We start from the raw sequence: 12,427 nt of genomic DNA on the forward strand, positions 1-12,427 counted from the left end.
ATTTGGGCCGGGCAATCCAGTGACTGCAAGCATGCACAACAAACACCATCTGGTACAGTGACACACAATCAGCCACAGAGGCTGACCAGATTCCTCATCTCAGTCAGCATCGCAAGCATGAGGTACTGGAGATGCAATCCTCGTAGTGTACAAAGAAAGATGTAATATCCTCCGACTCAAGCCTTGTACTAGTGGCTTAAGTTATAGACGGAGCCATGCAACTGAAGGCTAGTTACCTTGACCTTGGGTCGCCAGCGATGAGGTTACCAAACTCTCCCAGGATGTATCCCCCGACTTTCACCATGTTCTCATGGCAGGCAGGTGCTTGCAGGGCCTGGCAACAGAAGCACCGTCAACATGGCGTTACAAGTTTTTCTCACGACCTTGGTGTCACAGGTATAGTCCATTGTACATTGTTTTTGTTTGTTTGTTGTTTAAAGGCACACTCAGCAATATTCCAGCTATATGACGGATATCTGTAAATAATCGAGTCTGGACCAGACAATCCAGTGATTGACATGATGAGCATCGATCAATGCAATTGAAATCGATGAAATGCATCAACCAAGTCAGCGAGCCTGACCACCCGATCCCATTAGTCGCCTCTTATGACAAGCATAGTCGCCTTTTATGGCAAGCATGGGTTGCTGAAGTCCTATTCTACCCCGGATCTTCACGGGTCCAAATAAAGCTGTGGTGTTGAATGGGTCCAGTGCATTTATAAAATAGTATGGATACAGAATGCTCGGGATAATCGAGGATGGCTATCATTATGTAGTTAATAAACATCAATTTCTTTGGAAATTTACCTGTGGTGACATATGCCACTTTACTCTCTACAATTGCACTTCCAGGTCGGGTCATACCTGCCGAGTGACAAGAGTTGTCTCCCTTGACTCACCTCAAATACTGTCTTTGCAGCGTAGCCCTGCACATCGTCCCGGTTGATGACAATCTGTATGACCCTGTACCACACCTGAGGAGAGAAGCACAGGGGGAGTGGTCAATACTACATGTGTACTTACACAGGGGGAGTGGTCAATATCACATGTGTACTTACACAGGGGGAGTGGTCAATACTACATGTGTAGTTACACAGGGGGAGTGGTCAATACTACATGTGTACTTACACAGGGGGAGTGGCCAATACTACATGTGTACTTACACAGGGGGAGTGGCCAATACTACATGTGTACTTACACAGGGGGAGTGGTCAATACTACATGTGTACTTACACAGGGGGAGTGGTCAATACTACATGTGTACTTACACAGCTGGAGTGGTCAATACTACATGTGTACTTACACAGGGGGAGTGGTCAATACTACATGTGTACTTACACAGGGGGAGTGGTCAATACTACATGTGTACTTACACAGGGGGAGTGGTCAATACTACATATGTACTTACACAGGGGGAGAGGTCAATACTACATATGTACTTACACAGGGGGAGTGGTCAATACTACATATGTACTTACACAGGGGGAGAGGTCAATACTACATATGTACTTACACAGGGGGAGTGGTCAATACTACATATGTACTTACACAGGGGGAGTGGTCAATACTACATATGTACTTACACAGGGGGAGAGGTCAATACTACATGTGTACTTACACAGGGGGAGAGGTCAATACTACATATGTACTTACACAGGGGGAGTGGTCAATACTACATATGTACTTTCACAGGGGGAGTGGCCAATACTACATGTGTACTTACACAGGGGGAGTGGTCAATACTACATGTGTACTTACACAGGGGGAGTGGTCAATACTACATGTGTACTTACACAGGGGGAGTGGTCAATACTACATGTGTACTTACACAGGGGGAGTGGTCAATACTACATGTGTACTTACACAGGGGGAGTGGTCAATACTACATATGTACTTACACAGGGGGAGTGGTCAATACTACATATGTACTTACACAGGGGGAGAGGTCAATACTACATGTGTACTTACACAGGGGGAGTGGTCAATACTACATATGTACTTACACAGCGGGAGTGGTCAATACTACATGTGTACTTACACAGGGGGAGTGGTCAATACTACATGTGTACTTACACAGCGGGAGTGGTCAATACTACATATGTACTTACACAGGGGGAGTGGTCAATACTACATACCTCTCAACAGAAATTTGTTGTTTTTTTCAAAGGGAAATTTGACCCGACAGATTACTCCACATACTCAGCTCTCATAAACACTTGGAACCCCACATCAACTCTGAAGTGTAGCTAACACCACCACACTGACGGTGTACATACTGAATGAAGTTAAAAAAGGTGTTATTGGGTATGGACTTTATACAACAAAACTGTTTGAATTCAACAAGGAAGCTAAAAAGGGATCGCCCTTGGTAAGTCTCATCCCAACAAAGAACCACTGACCTCCTCACTGACGTAGTCTCCAGCGATCCTGATGAGGTTGAGGATAACGTCAACGTACCAAGTGTAGTCTACTGCATATTTCTCAGCCAAGATTGCTACCTTGAGAACCTGGAAAGACAACACACAATGGGCACTGCTTTCCGGTCACGTATACAACACACAATGGCACTGCTTTCCGGTCACGTATACAACACACAATGGCACTGCTTTCCGGTCACGTATACAACACACAATGGCACTGCTTTCCGGTCACGTATACAACACACAATGGGCACTGCTTTCTGGTCACGTATACAACAAACAATGGCACTGCTTTCTGGTCACGTATACAACACACAATGGGCACTGCTTTCTGGTCACGTATACAACACACAATGGCACTGCTTTCTGGTCACGTATACAACACACAATGGGCACTGCTTTCTGGTCACGTATACAACACACAATGGGCACTGCTTTCCGGTCACGTATACAACACACAATGGGCACTGCTTTCCGGTCACGTATACAACACACAATGGGCACTACTTTCCGGTCACGTATACAACACACAATGGGCACTGCTTTCTGGTCACGTATACAACACACAATGGGCACTGCTTTCTGGTCACGTATACAACACACAATGGGCACTACTTTCTGGTCACGTATACAAAACACAATGGGCACTACTTTCTGGTCACGTATACAACACACAATGGGCACTGCTTTCTGGTCACGTATACAACACACAATGGGCACTGCTTTCTGGTCATGTATACAAAACACAATGGGCACTACTTTCTGGTCACGTATACAACACACAATGGGCACTGCTTTCTGGTCACGTATACAACACACAATGGGCACTGCTTTCTGGTCACGTATGCAACACACAATGGCACTGCTTTCTGGTCACGTATACAACACACAATGGGCACTGCTTTCTGGTCACGTATACAACACACAATGGGCACTGCTTTCCGGTCACGTATACAACACACAATGGGCACTGCTTTCCGGTCACGTATACAACACACAATGGGCACTACTTTCCGGTCACGTATACAACACACAATGGGCACTGCTTTCTGGTCACGTATACAACACACAATGGGCACTGCTTTCTGGTCACGTATACAACACACAATGGGCACTACTTTCTGGTCACGTATACAAAACACAATGGGCACTACTTTCTGGTCACGTATACAACACACAATGGGCACTGCTTTCTGGTCACGTATACAACACACAATGGGCACTGCTTTCTGGTCATGTATACAAAACACAATGGGCACTACTTTCTGGTCACGTATACAACACACAATGGGCACTGCTTTCTGGTCACGTATACAACACACAATGGGCACTGCTTTCTGGTCACGTATACAAAACACAATGGGCACTGCTTTCCGGTCACGTATACAACACACAATGGGCACTGCTTTCCGGTCACGTATACAACACACAATGGGCACTGCTTTCCGGTCACGTATACCTTTGTTTAAATCCGATAGTTCAGTTTCACTTAAAAACTGAGTTGAGTTTTATGCCATAGATACCACAACTACAGTTGTCATGGTCACCACTACGCCTGGAAGCCCTGCAGGAAGATTATTGCCTTGTTTGTTAATCAAGGCCACAGTCATCAATACTCCAACTGAAGGATGCATGTGAACAAGTCTTTATCATGTAATGGGTTCTCGGCAGGATAAACTTTATAAAAGCCAATAAAGCCAACGGATAAAAACCATATCCACATATGCAGATAGAGATGCAAATATCAAAGGTCAGGTGGGACAACCTTTAGTGTTTCCAAACAAACATGGCGTCACCCTTGTCATTGGGTGATCGAGTCAGAATTAACCATTGGGAATCTTGAGAAACTACTGGACTTATTGCCATCATTATGAATCGAATACTACTAAACTGAAAATCAAATGTCTAGCAGGTTTCAGTTGGAACTATACTGACTGTTACTGTCTGACTGACACGTCACTGAGCTTCTGACGTAAGATATATCAATGTGCACAATCTAGGAACTAACTTGCAATGTTTAGTTAATGTTTGGGAGACCTGGGAAGAGGGTTTTTGAGTGCAGAATTGAAGAATGACATCATGTGATAAAGAGGTTATCATGATTGTAGGTGGAGAAGGTACATGTGATGTATTAGGAAGAAACACTTTGTATTTGGCTTGCCAAGGCTTGCTAAATAACATGTTTATATTCCTAATACAGGGTATTTACCATCTCCAAACACACCTACGTGATAATCTTTTCCTGCCAGATAAAACAGTAATTGAAACATCCCACCCATCTAGATATAATGACACACAGCAAAGTCCCTTGACCACCGGAGAGTGTCGCCTCTCACGACATTCTTAATATCTGCCTTGGGGCCTTGCTGACAGACAGCTGCTCCAGCACCTGGCTATATCGCATCCATGAAACGGTACTAACCATCTCCTCCCGGATTGAGTAGTCGGCCGTCTCCAGGTACTCAAGCATCTCTCCCACGATCTCCTCCGCGTTGGTGCGGTCGCACATGGCGTACAGCAGGTCCACCGCCCGTTGCCGCACACTCACGTCCCGCTCGGTCTGCACAGAACACAGAGCAGTTTTACATGCACACCATAGAAGGCCAGGACATTAACATCAAAACACCACTGACAAAATATCTTAATTCCATTATTCCAAGAAGATCTGTACCACAAAAAAACATTGTGTTGGCCAGATCAAGATGATACAATTATCAATAATAAAAATGATAATAATAATAATAATAATAATAATAATAATAATAATAATAATAATAATAGTAGTATAAAAAAAGAGGAAGAAAAGAATAATGTTTCATCTATGGTATGGCAGAAAACACATCTCAGTGTATGATCAAGCGTGACAAGACAAGAGGAAGTAAAAAAATGGAAGTGACAATGAGGTTGACGCAGTTTGATGTGTAGACAGTGATATTCCATGAACAAAATATTATCTTTTAATGGTATCTCTAGTAAAAAATTAACTAAGATATTACAATACATCTATCAAAGTCTACGAGTGCGTAGTAAACTACTTAGTAGATCCGATATGTCCAGAAATAATAAGTTGTTTTGAAACTTTCGCATCTAGATCAGGAGTATCTACATTTCATTTTTGTCTGTTTGTTTCTACTAGAAATGCATATACATTTTAATTGTCTAATTGTCCTGACATGATGAGTATATTTCTGATAGATCCTTCTGTATTGAATGTCGCGCTATGGCTGAAAGCCTTTGCGACGTAAAACGTCATATTTCCATTCCATTCCTTTGGTATTCCTTTTGTATTTTTTCTACTACTGCTGCCACTGTGGTTATCACCAATGTTATTACAATACCTTTATTATATGTCAAGTATCATATTAGTTATCAAATAATTATAAAATGCGCTGTACAGCTGTAACTAATATTGTTTATCTGTATGTGTATATGGGCCAATGGCCTTTCATACAATAAAGATTGATTGATTGATTGATTGATATTAGTCAGAAGAGGCATACTTGAGATCAACAGGTAAGGCATTCCCAGTATCAGCTGCTACATCAACAAATGTACATCCAAACCTTTTCAGGTTTGAATTCTGAATAACAAGTCTGCATTCTGATAGTGATCTCTGCAAACATGCAGGACGATATTCCTTCACCAGACTACACACGTATGCGGTGTGCCATGAACACACTGCTATGTGAGGCACATGGTACACTGGAGTGTGCTGCAGTGGTACTTGAATCTAGGCCCCCTTTCTACACATGGCCTGCTGTAGACTGACCTTGAGGGCAGTGATGACCGTGTCCTGGTGCTTCTTGACTGCCTCGTGAGAGAACTCGGACGTGGCCAACAGACACATGCTCTCCAGCGCAAGGTACCTGCAACATGAACAGCGAGCTGCATGAACATCATGTGACATGAACACAGCCCAGCATGAACACATCACAGCATGAACACCACACAACATGAACACATTGCAGGATCAACATCATGCAACATTCACAACATATTTCATCAACACGTCATTATGGTTTTCACCATAATACAAACATATCAGATTTTGTTTTGTAAAACTTACTTTTCCTAAAAGCCTGTGCCAAAAAACAAAAATAAACCCAGAAATAACGTGTCACTCAGGAGGTAAAAGAGCTCACTGGCTCCCTACCAGGTGTTCACAGCCAGACACAGGGCGACTGTGTGACCATCCTCAATGATGACTGTTGAATGTCAGGAAATAGATTGAATATCACAATCAGGACTCAGTGTTTCAGAACATATTGGGGAACATAAGGACAGAAACAAACATACTAGTCCTTTAAAATAACACTAAGCCAAACACTTAAAATTGGAACATTTCTACTGGTCCTTATGATACCTTAACTATGGGCAGTTTGGCAAGGACTATAGGACTAGTGCTATTTTGTATCTCTCGGAACACCAAGAATGGGCTTTACATTTAACAGGAAAACAAATCTGGTCTCTGACATTCCCACCAAACATCCTTCCCACTCTGCTACCTCATCACCCAGCCACAAAAAACTGATTAGACTTTTATCAGTTTCTTATAAAAACAAGACCTGGCTGACATTTCTTAACAAACTGAACAAAGCATCCGTGTTGAAGAAGCAAGGAAATTCATTTTCTCCGTCTGCAGGAACAATAAAAAGATGCAAGGAGAAATGGAGTGAGGCAGACATGGTTGAAAATCTAATCATTTCCTTGTTGTGGACGGGCGACTGGTAAACAAGGGGAGACAACTGCACCTGAGGTTTGTTTCCTTGTGTTGGAGGAACTGTCCCAACTGGTTACATGCTCGGACAAGAAGGTTGGGGTCGCTGTCCATGTGGATGATGAGGTTGATGGCCTCGAACAGGACAGCGTTTTTGGCGTTGGAGTGCTGGACTTTCTTGGACTTTGGAGGTTCTTGGGCCTTGTTAAGGATTGTCTCCAGACACTCGGTAAGTCTGGTCCGCACACTTGGGTCCTCTGCGGAAGAAAAGGACACATCAGATTGTGTGCAGAGAGGCATAACTCCCCTAACTAGAGTGATAAAGTTGTTTTTTTAACATGCTTTTAACACAATTCCAGTTATATCACGGTGTGGCAGCTCAATGTGGGAGAAAAGCCAAAGAGATCGAGGCCTCTGACGTTACCACTTTGGTGAAACCCATGGGCACGAGTACGGTGCTGACAAACCAAGAAACACAATCGGAGTGCACTGGATCCGACACACGATCACAAGTTTCTGGCGCGCCCAAGGGATGCAATTTTGCACAGATAACTGCAGTGCCCTTGACCATCCCAAAGCCATCCAACCCAATCTCACCTCACAATTAATATGTATCCCCTAACCAGGGATATGGAAATATTTTTTGCCAATCGGATACCCCTGATATCCGAGGTCATGGATGTTCATGCATGAATAAAAAAAATATACTCAAGAGTCATAACATGTATAGTTTTCCCTCGTATCCGTCCTTCCTAACATTGCTGGGCAAACTGGAATTGGTTTGATTCTCTCCTCATCTCATATTGCATTTGGTTTAACAATACAAATAATAACAAAACTTGTTATATTTGTTAAACCCAGCATACCAGAACACAGGGAAAAGATTGCAATATATTTTCAGTTTGAAAAGCATATTACAGTTTACTGGTATACTGGGCAGTCCTAGCCACATGATGATAGCTCCTGTATTTAATGAGTGAGTGAGGTAGAGAGACATTTCCTAACACAGCAGCATGTCTCACCTGGAGGGGGGTAGTTCTGCAGGAGTCGCAGGAGTTTGACGGAGAGCCATGGCGCTGGCACGAAGTAGTATGTGTAATCCTGGAGATCTGTGTAGGAGGACGTCACAATCTGAAACAACGAGCGTGCTGGCATGTTTCTTTTTCTATCATCCATTTGTCAAATCATCCGTCACATCCGTTGACCTGCATCGTAACCCTGTTGACCTGCATTGTTCCCCTGTTGACCTGCATCATAACCCTGTTCACCTGCATCGTATCCCCCTGCTGACCTGTATCGTATCCATGTTGACCTGTATCGTACCCCTGTTGACCTGGATCATACCCCTCTTGATATGTATCCCACCTATCACTGATGACCTGCATCGTATCCCTGCTGACATGTATCTCACCCCTGATGACCTGCATCGTATCCCTGTTGACCTGCATCGTATCCCTGCTGACCTGCATGGTACCCGTTGACCTGCATCGCACCCCTGTTGACCTGCATCATACCCCTGTTGACCTGCATCGCACCCCTGCTGACCCGTATCACACCCCTGTTGATATGTACCCCACCTATCACCGTTGACCTGCACCGTATCCCTGCTGACCTGCATCGCACCCCTGTTGACCTGCATCGCACCCCTGTTGACCTGCATCGTAACCCTGTTGACCTGCATCGCACCCCTGTTGATATGTACCCCACCTATCACCATTGACCTGCATCGTATCCCTGCTGACCTGCATCGCAGCCCTGTTGACCTGCATCGTATCCCTGCTGACCTGCATCGTACCCGTTGACCTGCATCGCACCCCTGTTGACCTGCATCGCAACCCTGTTGACCTGCATCGCAACCCTGCTGACCTGCATCGCACGCTTGCTGACCTGCATCGCACCCCTGTTGACCTGCATCGCACCCCTGTTGACCTGCATCGCAACCCTGCTGACCTGCATCGCACCCCTGTTGACCTGCATCGCGCCCCTGCTGACCTGCATCGCGCCACTGTTGCTGGTGTGACTTACCCTGCTGAGCCTGGACACAGCCAATGAAACACATCCTTTGTATTCTTCTGGGTTCTTCTTGACCAGGGCCTCAATCAGACTGGCTGCCGACGTCACAACGCCCTGAAAAACAACGAGGCTGGTCAAGGTTCACTTCTCACAAAACATTATCAACCATCAGAATATGTAACATAATGCTTGAGAGTCAGAATCCTACACAGGTGTGTGCAGTGTGTGCATGTCTCTCACCATGTGTTGATCGTTGAGCAGGTGGACAATCCGGGATGTCCACTCCCCCATGGGGATCAGGTCGTGGGAGGACCGGAGCAGCTTCAGGAGGGTCAGGGCGGCGCTCTGCTTCACGGAGTCTATCGTGTCGCTGAAAGGGCAAATATGCATGCAGTGAGTGTGTGAGTGAGTTTGGTTTTATGCCCCTTTTAGCAATATTCCAGCAATATCATGGCGGGGAACACCAGAAATGGGCTTCACACATTATACCCATGTCGGGAATCGAACCCGGGTCATCAGCGTGACGAGGTAACGCTTTAACCACTGGGCTACCCGACCGCCGGCTGCATGCAGTGAGAACCTTGATTGCCATCAACGGAAATCTTCATGGATTACTTTGTATCCAGAGGACACAAACATCCTTGATAATGCAGAGTGTTTTTTTCTCCCTGCAGTGTATTATTGTACAATAAACAACTCCCACTTGTCTTTTATTTCTTATATGAGATATCAACATTATGTACAGCCTATTTAAGTATGTTGATAAATAGTACAAGCTTTACAAATATTTACCCAAATTTTACAAATGATGACTCTCTGAATAGAATTCGACCTCAGGAAAAGTGTCGGACAAGTCCATTTCACGAACAGGTGGGTTAAGATTGGTATTTCCCGCACATTCTCCCAATCCTCACATCGATCATCTGTACCTTTTCTCCTAATACCGACTGTCATATCTCACGCTTAGGATCTGCATAGCCCAGATACATCTGTGAGGAACAACTTACTGGACACTTCCCCCTCAAAAGAAACGTCGTCCAATATATGACGCCATCAACATGATCAAGTTGCGAGTGCATATTCAAATCCTTACAAATGGTGTCATGATAAAACAAGGTTTTATCAGGAAATAAACCAGGTTTCGTTCTTCATTGTTCTTTGCGATTTATCGCATAGCTATCTTATATATTGTGATATATAGCCTACCATAGCTTGTAACAGTCACCAAGTAGAATCCGCAGAATGTCACTCTCAGAATTTAGCAGAGTCATTCAAATGAAACTCAATTCGAAGTTACAGTATGGAATAGGTCTAAAATATCAATGATAATATATATTGGAGATAACACACAGGTCTCTGAGGAATACTGAGAGCGATCTGTATCATTGTTAACAACTCTTTTCTCAACACAAAGTGGATCATATCACTGGAACAGACTTGCATGAAATTTATTCTTATGAATTATTTTTTACATTTTTAGCATCACTGATCCTGCGGGGTCATCAGGGGGATCTTGTTTCATATCATCAGTTAGGTTTCTATTCCAGGAGAATCTAAACACAATTAATCCTCATCTCTAGGGATGCAACTGAGATCTAAATGATGTGACATGGGAGGCAAACTGAATCATTATCTTTTTTATTTCAGTAATCAAACAATAGCTATCCCTGTGTATAATTCCAAGAATACTACCTCATAGCCATAAATTCCGTATGGGCAATAATCACACTATAAAATCTTTATTTTTTTTCAACAGACGTCCTCTATCCTGCCAATTTATCCCAATAGTTTTGAGGTAGAGCCTATCGTTTGTCACGCTGCATCTGTGCACACGCAAGGCGGGAAAACATCACATGTTTCCAATAACCTTCATCAACTAGATGTAAGGAATGTTGGGGAACTGCGAGGGATGCAACTGAGATCTCAATGATGTGATGCTGGGAGGCCAACTGAACCACTATCTTTTTTATTTCAGAAACAACTTTCTACCATACAATGAAACAAAGAAATGAGCATAGGTACTATGCTTAGGACAGTATTTCAGTCTATGAAAGGTTTGCAGTTTTGCAGAGATGGCTGTTTACCACTTTGGAAAAACCGACATGCACAGATTACCTGTCATATGATGCAGTAACATCGCGAACCTTTATTTGGACAAATCAGGGATTTGAACACAGGATCATAGGATTGTGGCATCTCTATGGGATACAAATCCTTGCAGCACCTCAGCTAACTGGGTAACAGGTGCCCCCACCTGTGCTTTAGTTTAAATTCCATTGGTTACAAAACTTGTTTTGTGTCTTACCCCGAGACCAGCAGCCTAGGAATGTCTGAGCTGAGGGTGTCGGCCATCTCACGGCTGCCGATGTTGGCGACGCACTGCAGTGCCAGGTTGACGTGGATGGGGTTGCGACTGCCGAGGTCATTCTTGATTGACTGTATGACCAGCTTCATGAGATCACTGCTAGCACTGATGAGCACGGAGATGAACAGGTAGCCCTGCAGACAGAGTGAGTGAGTGAGTGAGTGAGTGAGTGAGTGAGTGAGAGTGGTTCAGGAATGAAAATGGATATTTTCCTTTTCTGCTGAAACTTCTTTGCAATGGAGAGTGGTCCAACATTGGGAGACATTTATGGGGAAAGCCATCAGATTTTAACAAATGTTTGGTTATCAAAATAATTCCAGCTATATGATGGTGGTCTGTCAATAATCAAGTCTGGGTCAGACAATCCAGTGATTGATATAATGAGCATTGCATTGACAATAACATGCTTCAACCAAGTTAGCGAGTCTGTACACCCGATCCCATTAGTCACCTCTTACAACAAGGATAAGTCACCTCTTACGACAAGCACAATCACCTCTTCTGGCACTCATGAGGACCTATTCTTCCCCAGATGTTTACAGTGGTGTAGGGAATCGAGCCCAGCAAGACAAGACAGATAATTAACCCAATGACGCACCATCATGATTTTATAAACTTCAATACATAATTATTTAAAAACAAATTTTCAGAACATCCTCGCAAATGAGTAAATCTGAAAGCCTCCTTCAAAAACCTGTACATAAAGCTCTGTTTAAATCATATGAGCAAATGTATTTCTCTCTACTGCGGCGCTTATAGTTTCTTTGTGTGACGGAAACAGCAACAGGGAATACTATGTTGTTGGCAGACTTTCAACATAAGCAGTTCAAAGAACAACATTCTTTGAACATTTGAATAAACAAGCAAAGAAAGGTAATCACCATTCAGTCAAAAAACTCGTACTGCCCTT

The 12,427-nt window shown here is 43.7% G+C and overlaps 1 protein-coding gene across 1 annotated transcript in view; it reads right to left on the bottom strand.

The window, feature by feature from the left end:
• Window positions 1–12,427, bottom strand: part of LOC139466819 (AP-2 complex subunit alpha-2-like) — a 77,853-nt gene that overhangs the window by 27,257 nt on the left and 38,169 nt on the right. The window contains exons 5-14 of the mRNA XM_071248517.1: window positions 11,458–11,651; window positions 9,393–9,522; window positions 9,165–9,266; window positions 8,162–8,270; window positions 7,174–7,396; window positions 6,192–6,288; window positions 4,845–4,982; window positions 2,402–2,509; window positions 902–976; window positions 237–334 (exon numbers count right to left, since the gene is read on the bottom strand). Of these exons, the coding sequence (XP_071104618.1) occupies window positions 237–334; window positions 902–976; window positions 2,402–2,509; window positions 4,845–4,982; window positions 6,192–6,288; window positions 7,174–7,396; window positions 8,162–8,270; window positions 9,165–9,266; window positions 9,393–9,522; window positions 11,458–11,651 (1,274 nt within the window). The remainder of the gene's footprint in view (window positions 1–236; window positions 335–901; window positions 977–2,401; window positions 2,510–4,844; window positions 4,983–6,191; window positions 6,289–7,173; window positions 7,397–8,161; window positions 8,271–9,164; window positions 9,267–9,392; window positions 9,523–11,457; window positions 11,652–12,427) is intronic.

This window comes from Haliotis cracherodii, unplaced genomic scaffold, assembly GCF_022045235.1.
Source record: "Haliotis cracherodii isolate W230 unplaced genomic scaffold, xgHalCrac1.p SCAF_19, whole genome shotgun sequence".
NCBI classification, from domain to species: Eukaryota; Metazoa; Mollusca; class Gastropoda; order Lepetellida; family Haliotidae; genus Haliotis; species Haliotis cracherodii.